This window comes from Equus przewalskii, chromosome 14, assembly GCF_037783145.1.
Source record: "Equus przewalskii isolate Varuska chromosome 14, EquPr2, whole genome shotgun sequence".
Classification (NCBI taxonomy): domain Eukaryota; kingdom Metazoa; phylum Chordata; class Mammalia; order Perissodactyla; family Equidae; genus Equus; species Equus przewalskii.
The window spans coordinates 57800275-57823868 of record NC_091844.1 but is presented as its reverse complement, the minus strand read 5'-3'; the positions used below and the strand labels follow the sequence as shown (position 1 = coordinate 57823868).

At 38.2% G+C, this 23594-nt stretch overlaps 1 protein-coding gene across 2 annotated transcripts in view; it reads right to left on the bottom strand.

The window, feature by feature from the left end:
• The window catches only part of THUMPD2 (THUMP domain containing 2), a 43844-nt gene extending 22395 nt beyond the window's left edge, over positions 1-21449 (bottom strand). Inside the window, exons 1-6 of one of the 2 annotated variants that reach the window (XM_070572836.1) lie at positions 21161-21449; positions 13387-13522; positions 11345-11745; positions 10342-10419; positions 8056-8108; positions 2115-2202 (exon numbers count right to left, since the gene is read on the bottom strand). In XM_070572836.1, coding sequence (XP_070428937.1) covers positions 2115-2202; positions 8056-8108; positions 10342-10419; positions 11345-11745; positions 13387-13522; positions 21161-21286 — 882 coding nt within the window. In that variant the 5' untranslated portion in view covers positions 21287-21449. The remainder of the gene's footprint in view (positions 1-2114; positions 2203-8055; positions 8109-10341; positions 10420-11344; positions 11746-13386; positions 13523-21160) is intronic. The other variant, XM_070572837.1, reaches the window with a different exon arrangement.
• Between the last annotated feature and the right edge of the window lie 2145 nt (positions 21450-23594).

Genomic DNA, 23594 nt, shown 5'->3' with positions numbered 1-23594 from the left:
GTTAAAGTCACTAAAGCAAAACAGTTGAGGCAATAATAAATAAATAATGAAAGAATGAGTCCCTGAGCTAGAGAAATAATAATTTTTATAGTTATTATATATTCCAAACAATAATTACTATAATTACTATCTCTATAGCAACAATTAATACTTATATATTTTCTAGATGCCAGTCACTGTTCTAATCACTTGATAAATGCTAATTCACGTAATCCTCACATGACCCTATAAGATATTATCCTTTTCATCTTGCAAATGAGAAACTGTGGCACGGAGATGTTAAGTATCTTGCCCAAAGTTTCCTTGGAGCCAGAACTAGAACCCAGGCTCACCGAGTTCTGGGTTGGAGAGAAAAGACACATACATAAGTATATCCTGGTAATATTCTTGAACGTCAGAAGATTCAAGAGAAAAGTCTTATAAGCTTCCAAGGAAAGAGAACAAGGTAGCTATAAAGGAAGGGAAAAATCATACCAGCATGGACTGCTCACCTATAACAGCAGAAGCTACAAGACAATGGAATCACATCCATAGATTTCTGAGAGAAAAGGACTGCAACTCAAGAATCTTATACCCAGCCAAGACGGGTATACGCAGGATGAAAGGAAGAAATTTGAGGCCATACTGGAATTCAGATAGTATATTATTCAAATACTACCACATTTGAGGAAAATGTCTAAGAAAAGACTTTAACCAAGCAAAATGTGAACCAGAACAGAAACCTAAAACAGGGAAAGATCAAGTGAAGAACAATGGCGAGCAGTGACACACCCTACAATCTCTCTGTGTTTATACAGAAATGTGGGTTTGTTAGACAATTATATCTTAATGATTAAGGACAGGCTGTGTAATGTAAGTGCTAAATAAGAACTTCTGAAACAGAAGGGACAGATTTTAAGGGGAATTCCGATATACAATAAATACTCAATCTAGTAGTTGGAGGTTGGGAAGGGAAGGGGTAAAAATGTTTCAAAGGTCTCATTGTAGGCAGGAGTAAAGGTGGGGCAGGAGAAGAGAAAAAAGCATTCTACGGGCCTCATGATAGGGAAGAGGGGAAGATCAGAGTGTTCTTTCATTTTGACAGAGGAAAGAGCTGATACCTTGTTTTAAAGTAATAGTAGAGGCTATTTAATTAAGAGAGTTGGAAAAGGGAACCATTAATGGCATAGAACAATAAAGTAAAATCTCCAACCTCAGGGAGGACAATGAAATGATTATGATGTAACTTGATCAAACTAGCAGAAAAAGACTAACTGTAAGAAGTTAAACAGGAGAAATACAATCAGGTGGGTCTGTCGTAATACTGAAGTCTCTCATCAAAAGACAGAGACCATCAGAGTGGGATAAAAACAGCCGTGTGGTTGTAAAAAAAAAAAACTGAAAACAAAGTTGAAAATAAAGCAGGGTCAAAGAAATATTAGGCAAATGCAAAGGAAAAGAGTGAAAATATTAATAAGACAATGAAATTTAAGTTTACACTCACTAATCAAGATAAAGAGAACTTTATGTAATAATAAAAAGGCACAATTCATGATGAAGCAACAGCAGTCATAAATGTGCATATATATCAAACTACATAGCAACCAAATAAGGCAACAACTAATAAAAATGCAAAAACTTTAAAATATGTAACAATGAGATTTGAAAATATTTCTTTCAGAATTGAGCAGTAAAAGATCACATAAGTAAAGATATAGAGGACAATTCTTGACTAGAGAATAAAATTATTTTCTTTTGTCCATGGAACATCTACAAAAATTGATCAAGATCTTGGTCACAGAAAAAAAACCCTTAAATTTTAAGAAGTAGAGGTTTTACAGGCCACATGATTAGGATACAAAAAATTAGAAATAATAAAATGTTGCCATCTTTTGACTCAGCTTTTTCATAGCCAAAACACTCTTAAAAGTTCAACAATATATGAAAGCACATCACTGCAGCAGTCCCCGAGTGTAACGGCAACAATAAAAACAACAAAAAAGAGGGGGAAAAAAACAATGAAAGAAAAAGAGAAAAGAAAGGAAGAGAAAGCAAGCAAGCAAGCTGTCCACCGATAAAAGACTGTGTGAGTTACCTATGGAAAGGACCTTGCTATCTGAAGACATTTTCCTTACCTTAATTTCGGCGAGAGAGGCCATTGCCCACGCTATGGTAGACCTCAGCCCTGCTGTCCTGATGTAAGCTCTGCTGGCTAAAGGAACCCTGTGAAGAAAAGAGCCTGATGAAATAGCCACTATTACTGCATGTCAAAGGAGAACATGGCCTAAATACAAATGATTAAGCTGTCCACATCTGTGAATCATTTTAACATGTTCATACAACAGTCACGGAAGTGTTCCCTAAGTTAGAGAGTATTTAACCCTAGCACAAAAACACCTTCTCTAATTGGCACCTTGTTCATCAGCCAGTGCAGTATTTCAGAAAGGTAAATTTTTTAGGTAACTGAAATTTAACTCTTATGTGTTTAACCTATAAAAATTTAATCACCCCGGAGAGAAATCTTTCTAAAGTGTTTACACAGAATTCCCATACGGAATTGACCTTTCTTGCTGATCCACAGTCATTAAGAACATATCGTTCTGTGACATAGATGTAGTACGGCAAGTAGGGCTGAATGAATGCTAACTCTTAAAACATGTTTTCTATAAGAAGTCCTTTTTGTAAGTTGCTTTTTGCTCATTTGCATCTTTCTCAAGAGATGAAATGAAGCATGACATTGCATTGTCTAAAATAATTTACTGAGTGAAGGGCTGAAGCAGGGTCTCCCACATTAGTTCGCTGGTCTCTGTGACACATCACTTCATACTTTATCCTCCATCTCATCACTGCTACTATCAGTGTTTCCAGATTTGACAGAAATGTCCAAAATATTTCTTCTATGTTCCCAATGCAATGAACAAGCATTTCCCTGGAAATTTCAATGCACTTTTCTATTTCATTTAAATAATTTGTTGGTAAGATATGAAGATATGATTTCAAGAATTAGTGCTTGGCTGTTTTGGGAGTAGGCTTGTTCCAAAACCACTATGAGGGCTCTTCTACGAACGTTACACAAAGCCACAGATTCTCCAAACACTTTCTTTCATCATTTTGTTTCTGATCTTTCTTTGACCTTAAGTTATCCTGTTCTGCATGTATTTATTGTAAGCCTCTTAAAATGTTATAATTAGATGAGGTATCTCTTCCAAATAAAACAGTATAAAGGTAGATTAATTGTTATAATGAGGAAGCTCTGCATGGTAAACCCATGAAAATTTGTTTAACAATTCACACTAAATAGTACTATATCCATAGATTTGGAATTTGGGATATAAACTTCAAGGGTGGAAACACTAAAATATTTTTATCAACAAATCTTGCTTCTATAGGCTAGGCTCAGCAATAGTCTTGCTACAAAACACATTAGTTAAAACCAGAATTGAGAGATTATTTTTCACTCTGGATACCAAAAAAGAGAGACTTGATATAGAAAACTCTCTTTGTCCAAATCTATTGCAAAGTGGTTTTCTAAGCACCAGGGATTTATGTAGAAACTTTGAAAGTTTTGACAATTATGTATATATTTTTACTAATAGAGGTTTTATTTTATGAGAGCCAATCCTATTAAGATGTGACAAAAGTGAGTGTGTTCTTATTTTGCATACATCTGGGCAAACTGATCTGCTATTACTTCAACAAAAGGGCTTCAGTAGGGGCCCAGCCTGGTGGCGTAGTGGTTAAGTTCGTGCACTCCACTCGGCAGCCCAGGGTTCACAGGCTCAGATCCTAGGCTCAGACCTACACACTACTCATGAAGCCATGCTGTGGTGGTGTCCCACATGCAAAATAGGGGAAGACTGGCACAGATGTTAGCTCAGCGACAAAAAAAAGGGCGGGGGCTCAATATAATTAAATTATTCAGGGGAAGAAAGTATTCAGAAATAAACTCCTAGAAAATAAAAATAATTCTCTGCTTCCATAGAATCTGGCTAATGTGTTTACTTAGATTTTATTTGGTTTTCACCTAATACAAAAATGTGGGTTTTGATCCTCCATATATACATGTGTTTCTTCTTTACTCTCTTACACACCATCTATCACCAAGATGAAGACACTCTCATCTACATCTCTAGCCTAGACCTGTCACTCAAATCCTACATCTTTATCTCCAAAAGTGTATTTATAGGACACCTTTGACCTGGAGGTGATCTATCTACTGCGAATTCAATAGCCGTAAACTGAGCACACTCTCCTTTCCCTGCATTTCACATCCTGACACATTTCCTCATCTTCCTGGGCCACTTACCATCTATATATTGCGTGTCCTAATCTACATCTCCAGCCTACACTTGTCACCTGAACACAGAGCTGTAACTTAAATACCTACTTGGACATTTTTCACTGAATACACTACTTTCTTGCCCTACATTTCGTATCTCAGTGACTGACACCAGTATCTACCAGTTGCCAAATCAGATATCTGGAAGTTATTCTAGGCTCTTTACTTTTTCTTGAATTGATGGCCTCCTTTTTTGTTACTCCCAATTTTGCCTTAGTTCAGCTCCTCATCATTCATTGCCTGAACTATTATAAATGAATTTAAACCTCCTTTTTCTTTTTAATTCTTTCATTTTAAAATATAATTTCCTTGCTAATTTTTCAAAATCATAAATCTGATCACATCACTCTTCTGCTTCAAATCCTTACTGATTTTATTTTATTTTTTTGCTGAGGAAGATTCGCCCTGAGCTAACATCTGTTGCCAAACCTCCCCTATTTCGTATGTGAATTGCCATCAGAGCATGGCCACTGACAGACAAGTGGTGTAGGTCGGCGCCCAGGAACTGAATCCGGGCCACGAAAGTTGAGCACAGCCAAACTTAACCACTAGGCCACTGGGGCTGATGCTCTTACTGCTTTAAGAATAAAATCCAATCCATGGCTTATAAGACACTTCAAGACTTGTTTCTAATCGTTCTGTCTCATTTTCTACCAACCCCCCAACGCATTGCCTGTCCCATCAATACTGAAACTACTTGCTATCCACCACATAAATCAAGCTTCTTCACACCTCCATGCCTGTGCACATGCAATTCCTTGCTAGTAAGATCCTTTCCATCTCTTGTCCACTTGAGAACCCTTGCTTATTATTCTCCTTTTAAGTGATACATTAAGCGATTCTCCTCTATGTTCTTTTGCTCACCTGTCCTCCATCAGAGTTAGGTCCGCTTTTCTAACTCTAGTCAAGCATTTATCACCGATATGTTCTACCACCAGACTGAATTCTTTGAACTTAATAACCATTTTTGAACTTTGGATCTCCGGCATAATGCTTAGCATACAGTAAGTCCTCACTAGATGTCTCAACTGAAGTTAACTGAATGGATTAAACTTAGTAAACGCTTCTGTCTTTCTCTCCCTACCTGCTGATCTGTTTAAAAAACAAAGCAGTTGAGGGGCTGGCCCCGTGGCGTAGTAGTTAGGTTTAAGCACTCTGCTTCAGTGGCCCAGAGTTGTCAGGTTCAGATCCTGGGCGCAGACCTAGCACCGCTCATCAAGCTGTGCTGTGGCAGCATCCCATATAAAATAAAAGGAGATTGGCACAGATGTTAGCTCAGCGACAATCTTCCTCAAGCAAAAAGAGGAGGATTGGCAACAGATGTTAGCTCAGGGCTAATCTTCCTCACAAAAAAACCCAAAAAACAAAACAATTGAAATTTATCAGCTCTCTCATTTCTACATGGGTTATCTCATTTAATCCCAACCACAAATCTCTGAAGTAGGTACTACTGTTGTCCTGACTTTACAGCAGAGGGATGTGATAATTTGCCCACACTTGTGGAGTTAATCCGTGAAGGCAGAATTGAAGTGCACAGTTCTTGTCCGCCATGCTATGCTGTCCTCAGTGATGTGTCAGTGTGCACAGCTGCACACAGGTAATGTCCTATGGAGCTACTGATATCCAAATGGTTCCTGACTGCAAAGAAAGCAGAGCTCTATTACAACTGATGTCTTTAGGAACTACCAAGATACAAATTTTTATGTCCCCTCAAACTGCATGGCTGCTCTATTCTCTGTTTCATCCCTTCTGACTTTCTTCTCTCGTCAGGGTCACCAGGTGGCAGTTTCTGATCTCCACTCTCACTTCCCGTCCGCTGCCATCTGCTATTCTTCATACGACCTCCTTTCCTCGCACACCAGCGAACTGTTCTCTTTAACCAACACACATCATTGAGACTGATTTCTTCCTTTCCTGAGAATGTCAAACCCACTAGTCATGGAGCATCTAATACAGTCTTCTTATTTTCAGCCACTGCTCATTCAGGGTCTGAGTCTTAATTTTTATATCGATACCTTTTAATTGTAAACTTTTAGGTACACATTACCAGTTATTATTTGAGATGTCATAAACACGACTTCTTGAGTGTGTCTGGCAAGCACTCAAAAAATTTTAAATAAAATTTAACACCTTTTAAAGATATTTATATAAGAATGTATACATATATACTTGTTAAGTTAATAACCAAAGAGCATGAAATTTGGCATTTTTATATATAATTAACAGTTAAACACTAGTTCCTTTATTTGGTGCTAAGAAGCTAAATACATTCGTGCTACACTAAGTCAACCCTGCTGAGGATACAACATTTCTCTTAAGTCAGTATTCTAGAGACTTACGCTAACCCTTTTAGAGGCCAAAGTGTTAAAAAAAATGTTTAACTACTTTAAGAATTCTAAAAAGATATTTCATATTTTACGTTTTACTAGTCTTTCTTACCCTTCTCTTGGTGACCATCAATAACTATACTAGGTTGAAGTGTGACCATCTTTCAGTTACCCCCACGTTTCCTGCCAACTATTATGGAATTTTAAAAAGCCAAATAGGCAAAATTGTTCAAATTAAAGGCAATCAGTTTTACAAACATTCTGCAGTGGTCAGGGCCTGGGGCTTCAAGTAGGGGAGGCTGGACGCCCTGTGGGAGAAGATGTAAGACAGTGGGTTAGGTTTGGTCTCGGAGAACTTGGAAGGTATTGGGGGATGTAGGGGCCAAGGGAAAGCAACAGCATATTACGACGTGATGACGTCATGGGTGTGAAAGCGACAAGAAATATTTAGCGCATGAATTTTGTAATCTAGAGGCTGATGGAACACACAGCAAGAACTCAATCATCCACATTTCTTAACAGCTACAATGTTCTCAGCACTGTGGTAATCAACTGCCGTACGGCACCATCTGATAAAAGCTATCACAATAACCTTAAATGTTCTTTTCTACATCCTGAGTCAGGCTGGCACATGCATAAATGTGATCTTAGGGCAAATGGGGTATTCCCACAGGACTTTTATGATTTTAAAAACATTCTATTCCTGGAATCAGCTACAAAAGGGTATCTAAATCCCTTTATACTATGCAAATAGGGCTATGCATATAAAATGTCTTGAAGATGCCAACAATTTTTATATGATCCCAAGAAACTGAAAATCACTATTTTCATCCAACCAGCTCTTTCTTCCCAATGCATCTAGAAAAGTACCTGGTGTACGATATGCATTAATAAGTATTTTTGAATAAGGAAATAAATCATTTGCATTTATTATTATTATAGTACCCAGCATAACTAGGGAGATACCTGAAGAAAATTTTTAAAACTGGAAATACTCTCCTACAGTAACAGAATAATGGTAATAAAATTTGGGGAATATTCAAGGTAAATTTTAAAGAACTGTGCTGTATTTTCTATTTCAATTAAAACTCCAAGATGCCAATAGACTAAAAATTTTAGTTCAAATATGGGCCTGTGAAAATCATTTAATAGAAATGATTAGGTATAATTTTCAGTATGAATCATGTAATCAGTAGATTATTGTGATCAAATCTTTCACAGCTCTAACTGTTTAGATTAAATCAGACCCACTAAGCTCCATGACAACACTTCCCTGGTTCAAAGAACTCAAACGCTTTACCTTTAGCCTCCTGTTATATCAGTGTTTCATACTATAAATAAAAAGCATAAAGTTCTTAATTTTACAAACTCTACTAAGGGACAAACCTGAACTCAGAATACAATATCTACCTGAACACTGGAATTCCCACCACAGAGTAAACGTCATTTAGATGTATAAATATCTGAAAGAAAAAATACGGAAGTTAGAATGGAATAGGAAATGCAGGACCAAATTATCGACAACCTGGAAACTTCCATTTTGAACCTATATCACCTATATTTTAATAAGAAATTCTAAGGCCTTATTTGTCATATCTGGAAAAATGTTCCATAATATTTTTTTCTTGAGCAGAGGTGAAGTAAATTTTAAGTGCATTTCATAGAAAAATTCTGAGGTCAATTTGGTATACAAGTTATAAGGAGAATCATGTTATGAGCTCAAGAGCAACTTTCTTCCTGGAGATTCTCTAATTATCATCACTGGATCAGATTTTCAGCATTCTGGGTTAGAGAAGGCTTCCTACATTCTACCCAAATTCTAACTTCTAGCGAGCCTTGAGGCCACAAAGGGCTATCACAGGTCAGAGAAAACCTTCTTCAGGTCAAATATATGGTAGCAAGGGGACCTCTTCTCTCTCTCCTCTCTACAGGTGAGCTTCTTCCTTTCTATTACCTGTCTTCTGTTAGGCCATAAGGAGGATTTCAACGTCTCAAGATATAATTAGTAGCCCACCTAAATCTTAAAAGTTAAAATCTTACTATTGTAGTATGAAAAGGTTTATGGAATATTCTAATTCTGCCATTTGACTTCAGGAACATCTGATTCTCGATACTTTCAACCTAAGGTTATTTTTAATATACGTAGTTAATCAGAATTATTCCAATACTGATAAATTTTCATCAAGAAAGAATGATCTGGAATGAACTCCATTTAGTCAATTTAATTCCTTGATCATCACACAGCTAAAGTTTTTTTTTTTTTTTTTTTTGAGGAAGATTAGCCCCGAGCTAACATCTGCCACCAATCCTCCTCTTTTTGCTGAGGAAGATTGGCCCTGAGCTAACATCTGTCCCCATCTTCCTCTACTTTATATGTGGGATGCCTGCCACAGTATGGCTTGACAGCTGTGTGTAGGCCCAGGATCCAAACCAGTGAATCCCAGGCTGCCAAAGCAGAGTGCGTGAACTGAACCGCTATGCCACAGGGCTGGCCTCTCCAATTTTTTATATTATTCATCTTAGCAAAATTATTTATTGGCATTAATTCTCTTTTTAAAATTTAGAAAAGATATGATACACTAATATTTTTATACATCAAATGTTATTAAGAATAGCTTCTCCCCCTATAAAATTTTTTCTATAATTCTGCAGAACAAAAATGTTAAGATTTGATTCTTCTGTCAATTTTGGTCATAAATTTTACTATGTGTGATTTTAGTTTTGTCAACTTTGTGTTGATTATTTCTACCAAGAATAGCTATTATTACTTGCATTAAGTGGCTGATAGGAATTAAATTAGCTATATTTGTTTATGAGCTAAACTATGAGAAAACTGTAATTCTGACACAGTGAGATGCAGCCATGGGGCGATGGTGAGGAGGAGACCAGGAGGGGAGAAGATGGGAGAAGTGGACGGGAAGAGACGAGGGAAGACACCCTCAGGTCACAACACTTTTGGGGTCAAAATGTTTTTCATGACAGCAGTAAAGGAAATATGCCAGGCATTACTTTCAAAAAGTGAAAAATAGCATGTAAAAAATTAAAAAATAAAACAACACAAAATGTTCTGATTTGGCGAGCTATTACTCCATTTAAAGCTACATAACAATAAATTTATGAATTAACGAACCAGGGAAATGACTACCCGTCAAATTTACGAGATATTTTTCACAAAATAGTGGAGAACATTTTCTATAGCTAGGATTTGTTTCCCCATGTTAAGTGTTTTCCTTTGTTCTAATTAAAACTAGCGCAACCTCATTAAATTAATTTTGAAAACAGAGAAAAAGAAAAACATGATCCCACAACCATAACAAAGTCATACTAACACACTACTGAATTTTGTGCAGGACTTTTTGCTTTCTATTCTTTTTTTTTTTTAAACATTAGCTAGAATTTCTGATTATAGAGACTTGTTACGTAGCATAGTGATTGCCGAGAACATCTCTGCAACCTTATAACAAATGGACTAAACAACTCCATTCCAAAACGTCTTATTTGGATAAGACATTTTCATAGTGAAAACTACTAGCAAATTATCTGCACTACTCTACTGCTAGAGAAGACAGACCATGGATCCATGCAGGCACACTTTTTAAAACTCTAAAGCAAAATGGAAAAGTACAAGAAGACTAGTTGACATTGTCTTTAAAGAATTAGGTTATAAGCATGTAAAATAAAACGAACATTCAGTACCTCCAAATTTGGATTCCTCAAATCTGCTTTCCATCCAAACTGTTTCATAAGAGCAATTCCAATTACTCTTCCTATCTCCTGGAAAAGCAGCAAGTTACAGAAAAGATAAGAATACTAAAAATACAAATTTTAAGTATAAATGTAAGCAAAAACTAACAAAGCCTGCAGGAAAATCAAGTCAGACTATCTGATGGTAATTTAGGGCTGCAATATCAGAATATTACACTAAAGCATTTTCTATTCAAGACAATAAGGTTGCATTTTACCTCTTTCACCCCCCACCACATTCTATGGCATTAACATCTACTCATGTGTAATCTCTATTCCCGTAATTTTGATACATGAAATAACCAGATCATGACCCGGATAAATATGGTCATTCTGGGTTTTAGGATATAGAGGCAAGCTGAAATATTAAGTCTTTTAATTACCATAATCCTGTATGTTTAAAAATTACCAGATCAGTAGCATAAGACTCAAACTTTAGGGTCTGTCTCATCTCAAGGTTGGCCAAAGGACAAGACCTATGCCCTTTGTATCACTGAACTTTGTAAGGGTCAACTGACAAGCTGTTTTGAAGTTTCTAGATAGTGAGGACTTTGCATTTGAGTTATCTGCAGTCTGGGTCCTGGTGACAGTCATCATGCAGGGCCTGGTACAGAGTAAACACTCAGTAAACAGAATTGAAGAGAAATCCAAAAAGCTTAGGACCATGATATTAGGATTTCCAGATGTAAATGATATCTCTGAGTTTAAGGGAAGATTTAGGGAGAAAGAAAAAGGAGGTCACTACATGGAATGGCATCCTATTCCTCTTAAGGATCTGAGGTGAAGTCAGAAAACGCATGTTTAAAGAGATTTAATTATAAGAGATTAGGCCTAGTTATTCGCCTGGGCCTAGTTATCTATTCTGTGAAAGGTGTTTATCTCATTTTAAATTTAAAGAGTAAATAATTCTGTTAGAAAATTCTGTAGAAAACCCCCACTTTGGAGGTAAGCGTACCTGTGCAGTGAAGGTCTTTGCAACAGCCCCACTACAGCGGCAAGAAACTCGGAAAGTCAAGTCGCCCTGGTTATGAGCAACCACCGCTTTTGCTACATCCTTCTCAGATTCTTCCTCTTGAACTTCTTCTCTTTCAGTGATAACATTTCCTTGCTCCAGTATTTCTTCTTCCATTTGTTTTTCCAGTTGGCATTCCCTGTTCTCTTGTATCTCTGTTTTTGATTTCTTAGCAATGATGATGTCATTCTCTCCCATGTTTCTTTTCAGTGGGTTAGCATCTCTTTGAGACAGTTTTTCCTTTTTTGCATCAAGTTCAAGAAGATTTTTCCATATTGAAATGGCATTCAACCAACTCTCAGGATCATCACTTATCAGTCTTTGCATTTCATTACACATTCTTCCTAAAAAAATAAAATCTCAGTTTATCCTATATAGAAGCTTTAAAGACAGTCTATTACATTTATCACCTCCCAATTCCATTACTTTATTTCTTTAAAATAAGTTTTGTAAACTCGCTACATGAATGGTGACTTCACTTTCATCCGGAATTCATAGTTTAACATAAGAATATTGTGCAGAACAAAGTTCATTTTTAGATTCCATATTTAACATCAAAATTATTTTAAAATTCCCACAGAATTATCATATACTTTAGCAAGATCATTCGTCCTATGATAATACATATATCTCTTCAATATATGCATAAACCTAGAGTGTGTATCGATCCTTGAAATAATGCTGATCTTGCCTATAAAAATAAAGTTTAAAAAAACAGAATAAATTGCAAAACACAGAGCTCAGAAACAGAGCAACTAAATCTTGGGACCATTTGAGACCGTAACATATTAGCATACATAATAAATGAGTTTCCATAAAGTAACACTTCAGATACACAACCCATTCATAACTTACAGACTGCCAGCATGCTCAATAAAATGTAATCTTTTCTTTCTTTTTTTTTTGAGGAAGATTAGCCCTGAGCTAACATCTGCTGCCAATCCTCCTCTTTTTTGCTGAGGAAGATTGGCCCTGAGCTAACATCTGTGCCCATCTTCCTCTATTTTATATGTGGGACGCCTGCCACAGCATGACTTGACAAGCAGTGCATAGGTCCACACCTGGGGTCCAAACCTGCAAACCCCAGGCCACCAAAGTGGAACGTGGGAACTTAACCGCTGCGCCACTGGGCTGGCCCTGAATGTAATCTTTCCTTGATGAACAAAGGTCATCACGATGACCCAAGAGTAATAACTGTAGCTCTCTAAGATGAGGGTGTATGGAATACTGGGATGACATTGTATTGACCCCACAGTATAAAACCTTAGGATTTGCTTTAAAACCATTTTTCTGCCCTGTCTTGATTTCTTGCCAGTTGTATCTTTCCTGACACAGCTTATTATAGATTATATGATGACATGATCTCTGGTGCACATTTAGCAATCAAAATGAAGTTTAAGGCAATGTTTAGTCCAGCAGCATCTGACCCTTTTTTGTTGCTTTTATCAAGATCCCTAAACTATGTTAGCAGCATATTTACAAATTTAGGGAGTAGAAAGGAAATCTCTTAAGGTCCCTTTAACTCTGATGCTTTTTATAAAGCATGAATATAAATTTATTCCTAATATTTAAAGTCCCCCAAACAGGAAATTTTATTATGTAGTATTTTTCCAATTATATCATTCATCAGTTAAAATTTACAAGGTGGCAATTTTTACCAATTTATTAAAACAACGCATTGACTTATCACATGCTCCGAAAACTAAACAAATGCAACTGCCCATGCATGTCTCTAGAGAAGGTCTGTGATCATAATGCTCAGGGAAGAAATGTGACTTAGGACACTGAAATCTCAGAAGACAGGCAGCAGATTGCAAAGAGAAGAGACACAATCAGGTTACAATATGCAGGAAAAATACATAATTAATGATCCCATAGGTATGAATGAATCTTAAAAATGTGAAATAGCTACATAACAATTACCAAGCAGAAAACTTCAGAGTACAATATATCATGTGGGTAAAAGCAATAGGTATACACCATACCTTTACTTACAGAAGAAACATCAAATGGAAACTGCTTTTTAATTAGCAAAAATAATCTTTCTGCAGATTTTAACTTTTTCAGCCTATTCAAGTCAGGACAGGTGGTGAAAAAAACTTTTCCTGAAATATATTCAACCTAGAGATAGAAAAAATAGCTATTAATGGAGTCCAGTGTCAGAGAAACAATCATTTCCCTTTTGCCCCCTCAATTAAAACACAGCATCTAGATTAACAGTAATAAAAATGATCATTTCTGAAGTATCTACCAGCTGTGAGACACTGTACTAGGTACTCCGAATACATTTTTTCCTTTCATCCTTATAACAACTCTCTAAGGTAGATTTTATCCTCCCCATTTTACAAATTAGGAAACTGAGGCTTCAGTGGGTTAAATAGTTTGTATGAAGTCACACAGTCAGTGACCAAGAGTATACTCTTCCTATGTTATTAAAGTGTGTGTGTGCATGCAAATGCACACATATACTACTAGAAAAAGAGAACACAAAATAGTAATTACCAAATTTCACACACTATTTAAAAGTGGACAAAAGAAAGGTATAATGGATAGGACAAATCAGGTGTCTAGCCCCAGGTTAACATACTCAGCAGGTATTTATTAAACACCTTCCTTGTGTTCTACCAAGGGGCAGACATATGAATAATAATGTAATAGACATACACTGACATACAAATTAAAATATAAAATTTATAAGCCAATAACTTGAATTAAACCCAGAAGCAAACCAAAAAGTTAATAGAAGAAATGCATTGATAATCTCTAAGTACAGTAAGTAGGACTGAATATGGAAGCCATCATTAGAAAAGTCGCTATAAGATTTGGGAAGAGGGATTCTAACAAAAGAACAAAGAGCAAGACGCAGAGGTGAGAGTGACCACCTGGCTGAAGTAAAGTGTAAGTTAGCATGCCAACATTTGCTGTGTTATGCTGACTGCGCGTCAGATGGACGAATGGTGTAGTTCAGGCCAGCTTGATAAACGGTCATGAAATTTGGAGTACCACAGATGGTAACAGTCAGCCATTACAGACTTTTGATAAAATCTGTGATAGCACTGAATTAGCTGGCAAAAAAATGACTCGGGAAGAAGTAGTGAGTGTAGAATGTGATGCTGGAGGGAGAAGTAGATTACTGAGGTGGAAATAGTGAGACACTTGGCTGTGGGAGCTGGAAAACAGACAGAATCAAGAAATATGCATCAAACAGAAAGAGGCTTTGGAGACAGGATGGATATGTGGTAAGAGTGAGAGAAGAAAGGAGAACTAAGAGCACTGACTCATAGTCTAATGAGGCACGGCAAATGTTGCCCAATACCAATGAATGCTCAACCTTTTCAGGTCAACCCAACCTCGTGCACCTGTTCAGGATGGACATGGATTCAACCTAAGTTCAGGATGGATATGGATTGTCCTAGAATTCTCCTTTCGGCAGTGGTCACAGGCTGACTAACATGTTTCTAAGTCATCTCTTAGAACTGAGGCAACAGGGAATTTGGGGTATCCCACGTGTTTAGGGAACTTCCATTCCATGGGAACTTGAACTCCAGGTGTTTTGGGTTCTTTTGATCTGGCATGGTCCAATTAAGCTTTGGGGATGGTTATTTCTGGGGTTACCTCTCTAGCCTGATGAAGAAGAACCTCTGCCGAGGAAGTCTTAGGTTGACACCAATTAAAATCTTGACACTTCCGGTTATAAGATGAACAAGTTCTGGGGATCTAATGTACAGCATGGTGATTACAACTAATACTACTATATTACATACTTGAAAGTTGCTAAGACAGTAGATCTTAAAGTGTTCTGAGCACAAAAATGTAATGGCAATTATGTGAAGAATGGGAGTGTTAGCTAATGCCATAGTGGTAATCATTCTGCAATAGATAAACGTATCAAATCAACATGCTGTATACCTTAAACTTACATAATATATGTCAATTACACCTCATTAAAGCTGGAAAAATAAATAAATAAAAATAAAACTCAAATAGCTTAGGTACCAGCAATGCAGCTGACCAAGAGAGACAGAGGAAGTAGGGAATGCAAAGAATGTTTAGGAACCAATATTTAAGGGGTTAATGAAGTAACTAAAATAAGAACTTGTGGTTTCTAGAATTTATTTCTTTCTCATTACAAAGGTGGCAGTTTCCCACTAAAGTCAAAACTAAATACATACCTCAAATGCTTAGAACTTAAAAACAAAGTTTCAAAAAGTAAATTTTTAAAAATTTAGACTTTATGTCACTTAAAATAAAAATATAGCTGATATTAAAGCCATCACAAAACAAGTTAACAGACATGAAATACTTTGCCAAGATTCCAGGGGAACTGAAATAAATGTTTCACTGAAACTGTATGGTTTTAAGATTCAAGTCCTATAAATAAACTGATGCAAACATCTAGACCACTGATTTTAATTTAAGTAGTCAATGATCTAACATTAATTTATAGTTATTTAACTGTGCAAAGATCTTTTCTTAGTTATTTGAATACCAAAGGAAACATTTTATACAATGAGCTTCCTCTAAAAATATCATCTTCCTTTGGAGGAGGGAGGAGAAGAAAAAAAAAAAGACTGAAAATCAAGTCGGTTAAGAGGACTTAAAAGGTTAATTTAATTGGGGTGTCAAATCATAAGAATAACATGTGTTGAGGCATTAAAATGCTAAATACACTCTCAAAACAAAAGCAACATTATTTTCTTTATTTAAAAATTAGGGCCAGCCTGGTGGCGCAGCAGTTAAGTGCACATGTTCTGCTTTGGCAGCCCCGGGGTTCGCTGGTTCGGATCCCGGGTGCAGACATGGCACCGCCTGGCAAGCCATGCTGTGGTAGGCATGCCACATATAAAGTAGAGGAAGATGGGCACGGATGTGAGCTCAGGGCCAGTCTTCCTCAGCAAAAAGAGGAGGATTGGCAGCAGTTAGCTCAGGGCTAATCTTCCTCAAAAAATAAACAAACAAATAAATGAATAAAAATTAACATAAGGCCTACATTCCTTTTATAAGTAATAAGCATGTAATCAGAAGTTTACCAAATTGTAAAACAGTCACTATAAAAAAAATCAAATACTCATATATATGGAAGCACTTTTAACAGTTTATTCTTTGTGAAGATAAGGTATTATATCTTACAGCAGTAGGGAGAATGAATTTGGAAGCTTATAATCTCAAAAACAGCTGAAGCTAGTGTCACTGTTTCTCTTTAGTTTATTGCTTATAATAGATCATATTCAATCTCAATAGTTAGGGGAAATGTGGTGTTTTAGAATATTTCATCCCAGTATTTGTTACTTGAAAATTCATTTATATATATAATTTGGGTTTTTTTTTCCACTTGGAACTAAATCATAACTAAATGTCTAAAACCAGCTGGTTTTAGGTCTAACACTTCTGAAGATGAAGTAACAGCCTTTATTAAAATAAAAACAGCTCTGTCATCAGCTAGCATATCTAAGCAATTAGCATTTTAGCTTTTCGTTTAAAATTCAGGGATTCAAGTCTAACACAAAGATTAAAAGTTTAAGTGTAGGCACAAACGTATAGTAATACGGGGAGATACCAAAGTTCTAATTCTACAAATGCCATTTCGTTTCAGAATTAATTTTAAAGTGCTAAGTGAAGAGTTGAGGTGGTGTGCGAGCTTTTTTAGTTCACTTTAGAAGACAGAACTAAAAAACATTTAACTTAATTTTTAAAAAGGCATTCAATCTGCAAGGAATGCAGAGAACCTTCAAAAAAAATCAGCCGCAATCATCCTATTAAATGAAATTACTATGAAATAACTTGACTATCTGCTTAGCTCTACCCCTTAGCCTCCAGCATCATGACCCCATTAAAAAATTAAAAACTGGTTGGCTTATCAAGACTTGGGTTAATAGTCTTTGCTATGTGAGTTTATAAAGACTGATTAATCAATTCATAGGGCCTTTCTGGCCAGCTGGCATTAGAGACACCTCTACTATATTTAATTTATGTTAAAAATAACTGTTCCTACTATTATTGTTATAATAAATCATACTATTTAACACATTAAATGTTGTTATAAAGTAAAGCTTAATTTTTCCCAATATATTTCATTAAAGTAGTCTAAGTAAAAAACATATAATGTATGTATATAAAATATATCACATATATAAAAAATATATATTTGTATAATAAAATTAAATATTTTACAATACCCAGGAAACGATCAAGAAGTTTGCCCCACAACCAGGAGGAAAAAAAAAACCAAACCTGTATCTGACCAAGCTCTAGATACAACTTACAAGATTCCAACTTACAGGAAACACAGAGGACAGAGGAACCTGTTAAACGACACCATGGAGGCACAACCGGCAACACCTAGACCAGGGGAAGCCCCAGCAGTGCCGTGCAACAACGTGCTGTGACGAAAATCTTCCACAACCTGTGCTCTCCCACACAGTCACCGCCAGCACACGCGGCTTCTGAGAAGTGGCAATGTGACTGATGCGAGGGAGAAAGTGAAGTTTTAATTTTATTTAATTTTAATTAAAACAGCCACTTTGGCTGATGATCCTGTTGGACAGCACAGTTCTACACTAGGGGTCAGAAAACTAGGCCTGGTGAGCTAAGAATGGTTTTTACATTTTAAAGGGATGTAAAAACGAACGATAACACAAAGAACGTGTGACAGAAACCACAAAATGATCCACATGTGTGATCCACAAAGCATGAAATATTTATTATCTGGCCTTTTACAGAAAAAGTTAGCCAACCCTCGCTCTACACCATGGGACAACAATCCAGCTTCTTTAACAAATTGCAAGGGGAAAAAAAGAGAGATGGAGGGGAAATGTATAGATCGAAAGAGACTTAAAAAAAGTGAAACTGACTATAAGAATATCAGCCAACCACAGCATGTGGACCTTACCTCAATCCTGATTCAAACATACAAACTTAAAAACAAAAGTTAAATTTATGAGACAAGTGAAATTTGAACACTGACTAGATATTTGACAATAAGGAATTATTAATTTTTAGATGTGATAATGATACTGTGGTTTATCTTTTTTTTTTAAAAAAGAGCCCTTATATGTACTCTCTCTTTTATACTATAATACATGTATTGTGCTATAAAAGAGTTCTTACAGATATTCAGGCAAATATTTACAGATGAAGTGATATCTGGGATTTGCTTCGAAATAACATGGGGTGGGGAGTGGGAGGGCTGCGAAGGGAGCAGAATTCACCATGGCTGATCGTTATTGTGTACGTGAGATTCATCATACTGTTCTGTCTACTTTTGCGTATGTTTGAAATTCTCCATGGAAAAACCTAAACAGAATACACAGGACACGTCCTACAGCAAGCTGTGAGTTGGAGGAAGCACCTACATCAGTCACCTGGCGCGGGGGAGAGAGGTTGCACGTCAAAATATCCACAGCCCTATTGAAAGAAAAGCTTTTGGGGACGGCAACCAGGGATATGCATTTTCAACCAGCTCCCTAGATGATTCTTATGTTCACCTAAATTGGAAAAACAACTCATGAGAGCAGTGATTACTTTGTAAAAGTCAATAATCGCTTCTGAATTAATTTTTGTAAATTCAGATTTTACAATATTAATTTTGTTGAAGTGAACCAAAGGTTCTAAAAAACTCTCTTGTCATCGCAAGAATGATTTTAAGTATTCCTGTGCAACTCCTTCTTTGGGGACATTTATTGAGCACCTACTATTTGCCAGACACCATGACACACGTGCTATCGATCTTCATCTCAGGATTGCACTAATCCTTTAAAGTGGGTATTATCATCTCTATTTCATATCCAAGGAAAGTGAGGCTCAGAAATTTGAGTAATTTGTCCAAATTTAAAAATCTGTTATAGGAAGATAGAAGGTTTGAACACACGTCTCTTGACTCTAAAGCCCACACACACTCTTCACCACACTGTTACAGAAATAAGCTACATCCAATGTTCCAGGGCAGTTTTCCCTGGGGATTTAGCGCAGCCGTAAAGCACAGGAGCTTCGAAGGAAGAAAGATTCAGACCCAAGTCCCCGCTCCACCATTTAGCATCAGCTTTCTCTTTCTTTGTAAGATGGAAGTAAAAACGACGTTCCACATGGGATCTCTTTTGAGGATTAAATCATGTCATGTACACAAAGCATCTGATGCACTTCAAGTGCTTAATAAATGTTAGATGCTGTCATCATTATTTCAGGATTTAACTTTGAGAGTTTATATAAGTGGAACTGGAATGGAATTTCAGAGGTTACTTGTTCAGATCCCATTTCCAGGCATATCTAGCTTTCAAACATACACAATCAAAATATGGAAATTCCCAAATCTCTTGGCATTTAATTCCTCCCATTGCCAAGAAGTTTTTCCCTATAATTAATCGAAATTTTCTGCTGTGATTAAAATCCCCGCCCCCCCCCCCCCCCCAATCTCATTTCATGTTTAGAGAAGATGGAGAACAAGCAGAGAAGGTCTTTCTTCTTTCTAATAATCCAAAACACTCAGACCGGGTCAAACCTTCTGTTTTTCATACCAAGAACTCTAAGTTAACATTAAAAAAAAATCAGTGCAGTGTGATGTCATGGCCACACAGTGGTCTCGGAACTGGAGCCAGGTGCCGGCCTGCCCAGGTTGATCATGATTATCTACTCATGCCTGATTTCACAGACAGCTTGGGTTCGAATCTCAGCTCTGCCATTTTCTGGTTAGGTGAGTTGAATAATTTATTGGCCTTACCTGTGCTTCATTTTCCTTTTCTGTTAAACGTGGAGTCTACCTTATAGGGCTGTCGTGGAAATTAAGCAAGTGAACGCAAAGTAAGGACCTGAGAACATATGCCTGACACATATTAAACGCTCAATCAATGACTGCAGTTATTATAATGTCGTTTTATTAGATTAGCTATATTCAACACTCTATTAAAATCTGTGGCCCAAACCACAAGAGGCAGGTAGTCTAATAAGACTGATGTCATTCTTTACCCGCTCCATCCTCCTCTCCCCTCACCTCGTCGTTGCAGAAACTCCTTTTGTGGGTTCCAACACTGTAATAGCTGTGGGAGTGGAGTGGTCAGTTTCACTTAGCGAGCTCTCCTTTTCCTAAAACATCATTCACGCTGCCATATACACCCCATCAAGATATTGGTCACTTTTAGTGTTACGGTTTTTCCTCTGCTTTCAGGAAACCAGCTCAGCATGTTCTAGAACCTAAACTTATGTTTAAAACCGTGTTCATTTCATTGAAATTAACAACAAATACCGGCAACTGTTAACTTCCTCCGGAAGTTGGACTACGGGGCCTCCAAGAGTATATTATTTTTCTAGCTACTATTTACTGTGTGTTTAGGTGTACTTACCCACCCCATACCATTTAATCCTCACAACAATCCTATGGAGTAAATACAACCCTTGTCAGGAAACTGACAAGAGTCAAGTAACTGAACCCGAAGATTCCATCTGCAATTAAAGGATGGAGAGAGGATTCCAAGTCCGATAGTTCTAATTATAGGCACTATCAAATACTTTCTTTCAAAGAATCTAGGAAATAACTTGCCTCAACTTCCCTTTTAAAAACACTTCAGCCGTGACACACGTGCGGTAATAGTTACGTGGGGAACAACGACCGGCGGTTCTTTCCAGCAGCACTTTCCACCTGCCGGCAGAACTCGGAGCGGGGGGCGCGGCCGCGCGCTCGGGCTAGGGGCTCTCCCGGTGCGGGGCAGGGGCGGGGGCGCGGCCGGGACGCCCTCCTCCCCGCCCGGGCGCGCGGCGAGGCCGACTCACCTGCGTGGCCGCCAGCCGCGCCCGCACCTCCCGCATCACGAAGGGCTCCAGACCGCGGCCCGCGGTGCAGAAGAAGCGGGCGCCCGCTGCAGGCCCAGAGCCTGCATCTCTCGGTACCGCCGCCATGGCGGCTCGGGCGCGGCCCCGCGGCACGGGGTCACGTGGCCTCGGGCGCGCGTGGCGCGTTCCCGCGCTCGCGGAGGCGGCGCGCAGGGGCCGGAGGGCGGGCGCGGCCGAAGGCGAGCGCCGGCAGGGAGAACCGAGAGGGTCGGGTACCCTGGGAGGGGCCCTTGTGGGTCTCTGTGGTTAACTGCTGGGAACCTCCTTGATTAGGCGTGTGGAATTACTTAGAATGACAGGTGGAAGGGATATAATTGGAGTATATGATTGTGATATATAAAAGGGGTTTATAATATCATCTAATCCATCTGCCTTATTTTTCAGGTTGAGGAAATTGGTGCCTGGAGAGGCCAAGGGTCAGCGAGTTAGTGGCACAGCTGAGGCAGGCGCCTAGACTTCCTAATTAATATCTAGTATAATGAACTTTCTTCTATTCCTCCCCACTACTCTCCTCATGTAAGGGGCCCTGTCTTCACCAAGAATTGGGGCCAAACTGGGAATCCCCAGGACCAAGAGCAGAAATTCCCACTCTCCAACAAAATGTTTTTATGTTTGTGAAAGAGGTCACAGTTCTTGCACTGCTTAGTTAACCATTAAGATAATGAATGCACCCCATCCAGCTTGGGCCATCTGATTTGATTGTCTCAACCATATTTGAAGGGATTTTTTTTTTAACTCTGAATTTTAAATTGGCAATGAAAATATTACTTGAGAAAAATAGAATCCGTGTTACAAAATGATCAGCATTCAATTGCTCTGTATATATTGAAACAGATGTATAGAAACAAGGAAATGAATGACTCTCTGGCAGGTGCCTTCCATGTGCTTCACAAGGTGATCCCAAGGTGAATAAGAGGATACCCCTTCCCTTCCTTCCCACCCCCTCCCCAGCTCATGATCTAGAGGGACAGTATCATGAAAACTCGTATGGAGTCAGATAACATGAGCTTTTCAAAGGTTCAGTCGTAAGACTTCTTTCATGTTGGTGAATTCTTTTCTGTTTTTGCCTCCAGACTTATGTTGTCATTCTCTTGGCAGTTGCCGTAGGTCACTCCAACTTCTGTATACCTTGGAGTTTCTGACTCTCAGGTCTGTCTGGGGAGACCCATGAGACCTCCTTAGTACTTCCCGCATTCTGTACCCGAGATGGTAAGCACGCAGACATAATGTGTCCCACTCAGTTCAACAAATACTGGACACCTACTCTCTGCCAGATACCACACTAAGTCTTGAGGATACAAAGATGAGTGAGCAAGGGTCTGGACTTCAAGGGGCTTCGAGGATGGTGATATTGATTTAGTGGAGATGTACCAAGATGCTGTGGCAGCACAAAGAGGTGGCAGGGAGAGCTTCCTGCAGAGAATCCTTCCTGAGCCAAGTGTTGAAGGATGTTGTAGGGGAGGAACCCCCTCTACTCACTCTGGGTCCTTCTGGCCAGATAATGAATTAAATTCCTATGAGACAGAATTACAAAAGAAAATTAAACAAAGCTTTGTAACATGTATACATGCGAGAGGCTCAGGCAAACTGAGTACCTTGCCAAAATGGCAGAAGCTCTCAGCTTAAATACCACCCTCAGTTAAAGACAAAGGAGGATGTTGGGGGTGGGGAGAGTCAGTTATGGGAGATTACCAGAAAAGCACAGTAAACAAGAATAAGATTATTATGCAGATGTAAGTCCTTGCCGTCTGCCTTGATAAGAGTTTCTAGAGATAAGGTCATCCCTCCTTCTTCCTGGTACCGAGAGGGAGACACCTTTATAGATGGAGATTTCCTTTATAAATGTAAATATCTCTTAACAAAGGGTCACTTCTACTTCTCAGAGTTTCTCTCCTGTCTATGGCCGAGTGGTTAAGTTCACATGCTCTACTTCAGTGGCCCTGGGTTTTGCCAGTTGGAATCCATCCTAGGCGTGGATATAGCACCACTCATCAGGCCATGTTGAGGTGGTATCCCACAGGCCACAGCTAGAAGGACCCACAACTAAAATATACAACTATGTACTGGGTGGGGGGGGGGGTTGGGGGAGAAAAAGAAAAACAAAAACATTAAAAAAAAAGTAAGCAGCCCAAAATAATCCTCATGCCAAAGAGACATATCTTGGGGTGGCCAATTCCAGTCCCCCACTATGTGAAAGAGTTAAATGACTCATTCGGGGTGAGGCATGGGGGGCGGGTATAGTAATGGTGCAGCATTTCAGATAGAAGGAGCAGTAGATGCAATTGCGTGTGTGTGTGTGTGTGTGTGTGTCACAGGAAGGCCACAACAGCAGTTGGATGTTATTAGAGCATAAATTATATGAGTTGAGAAGCCA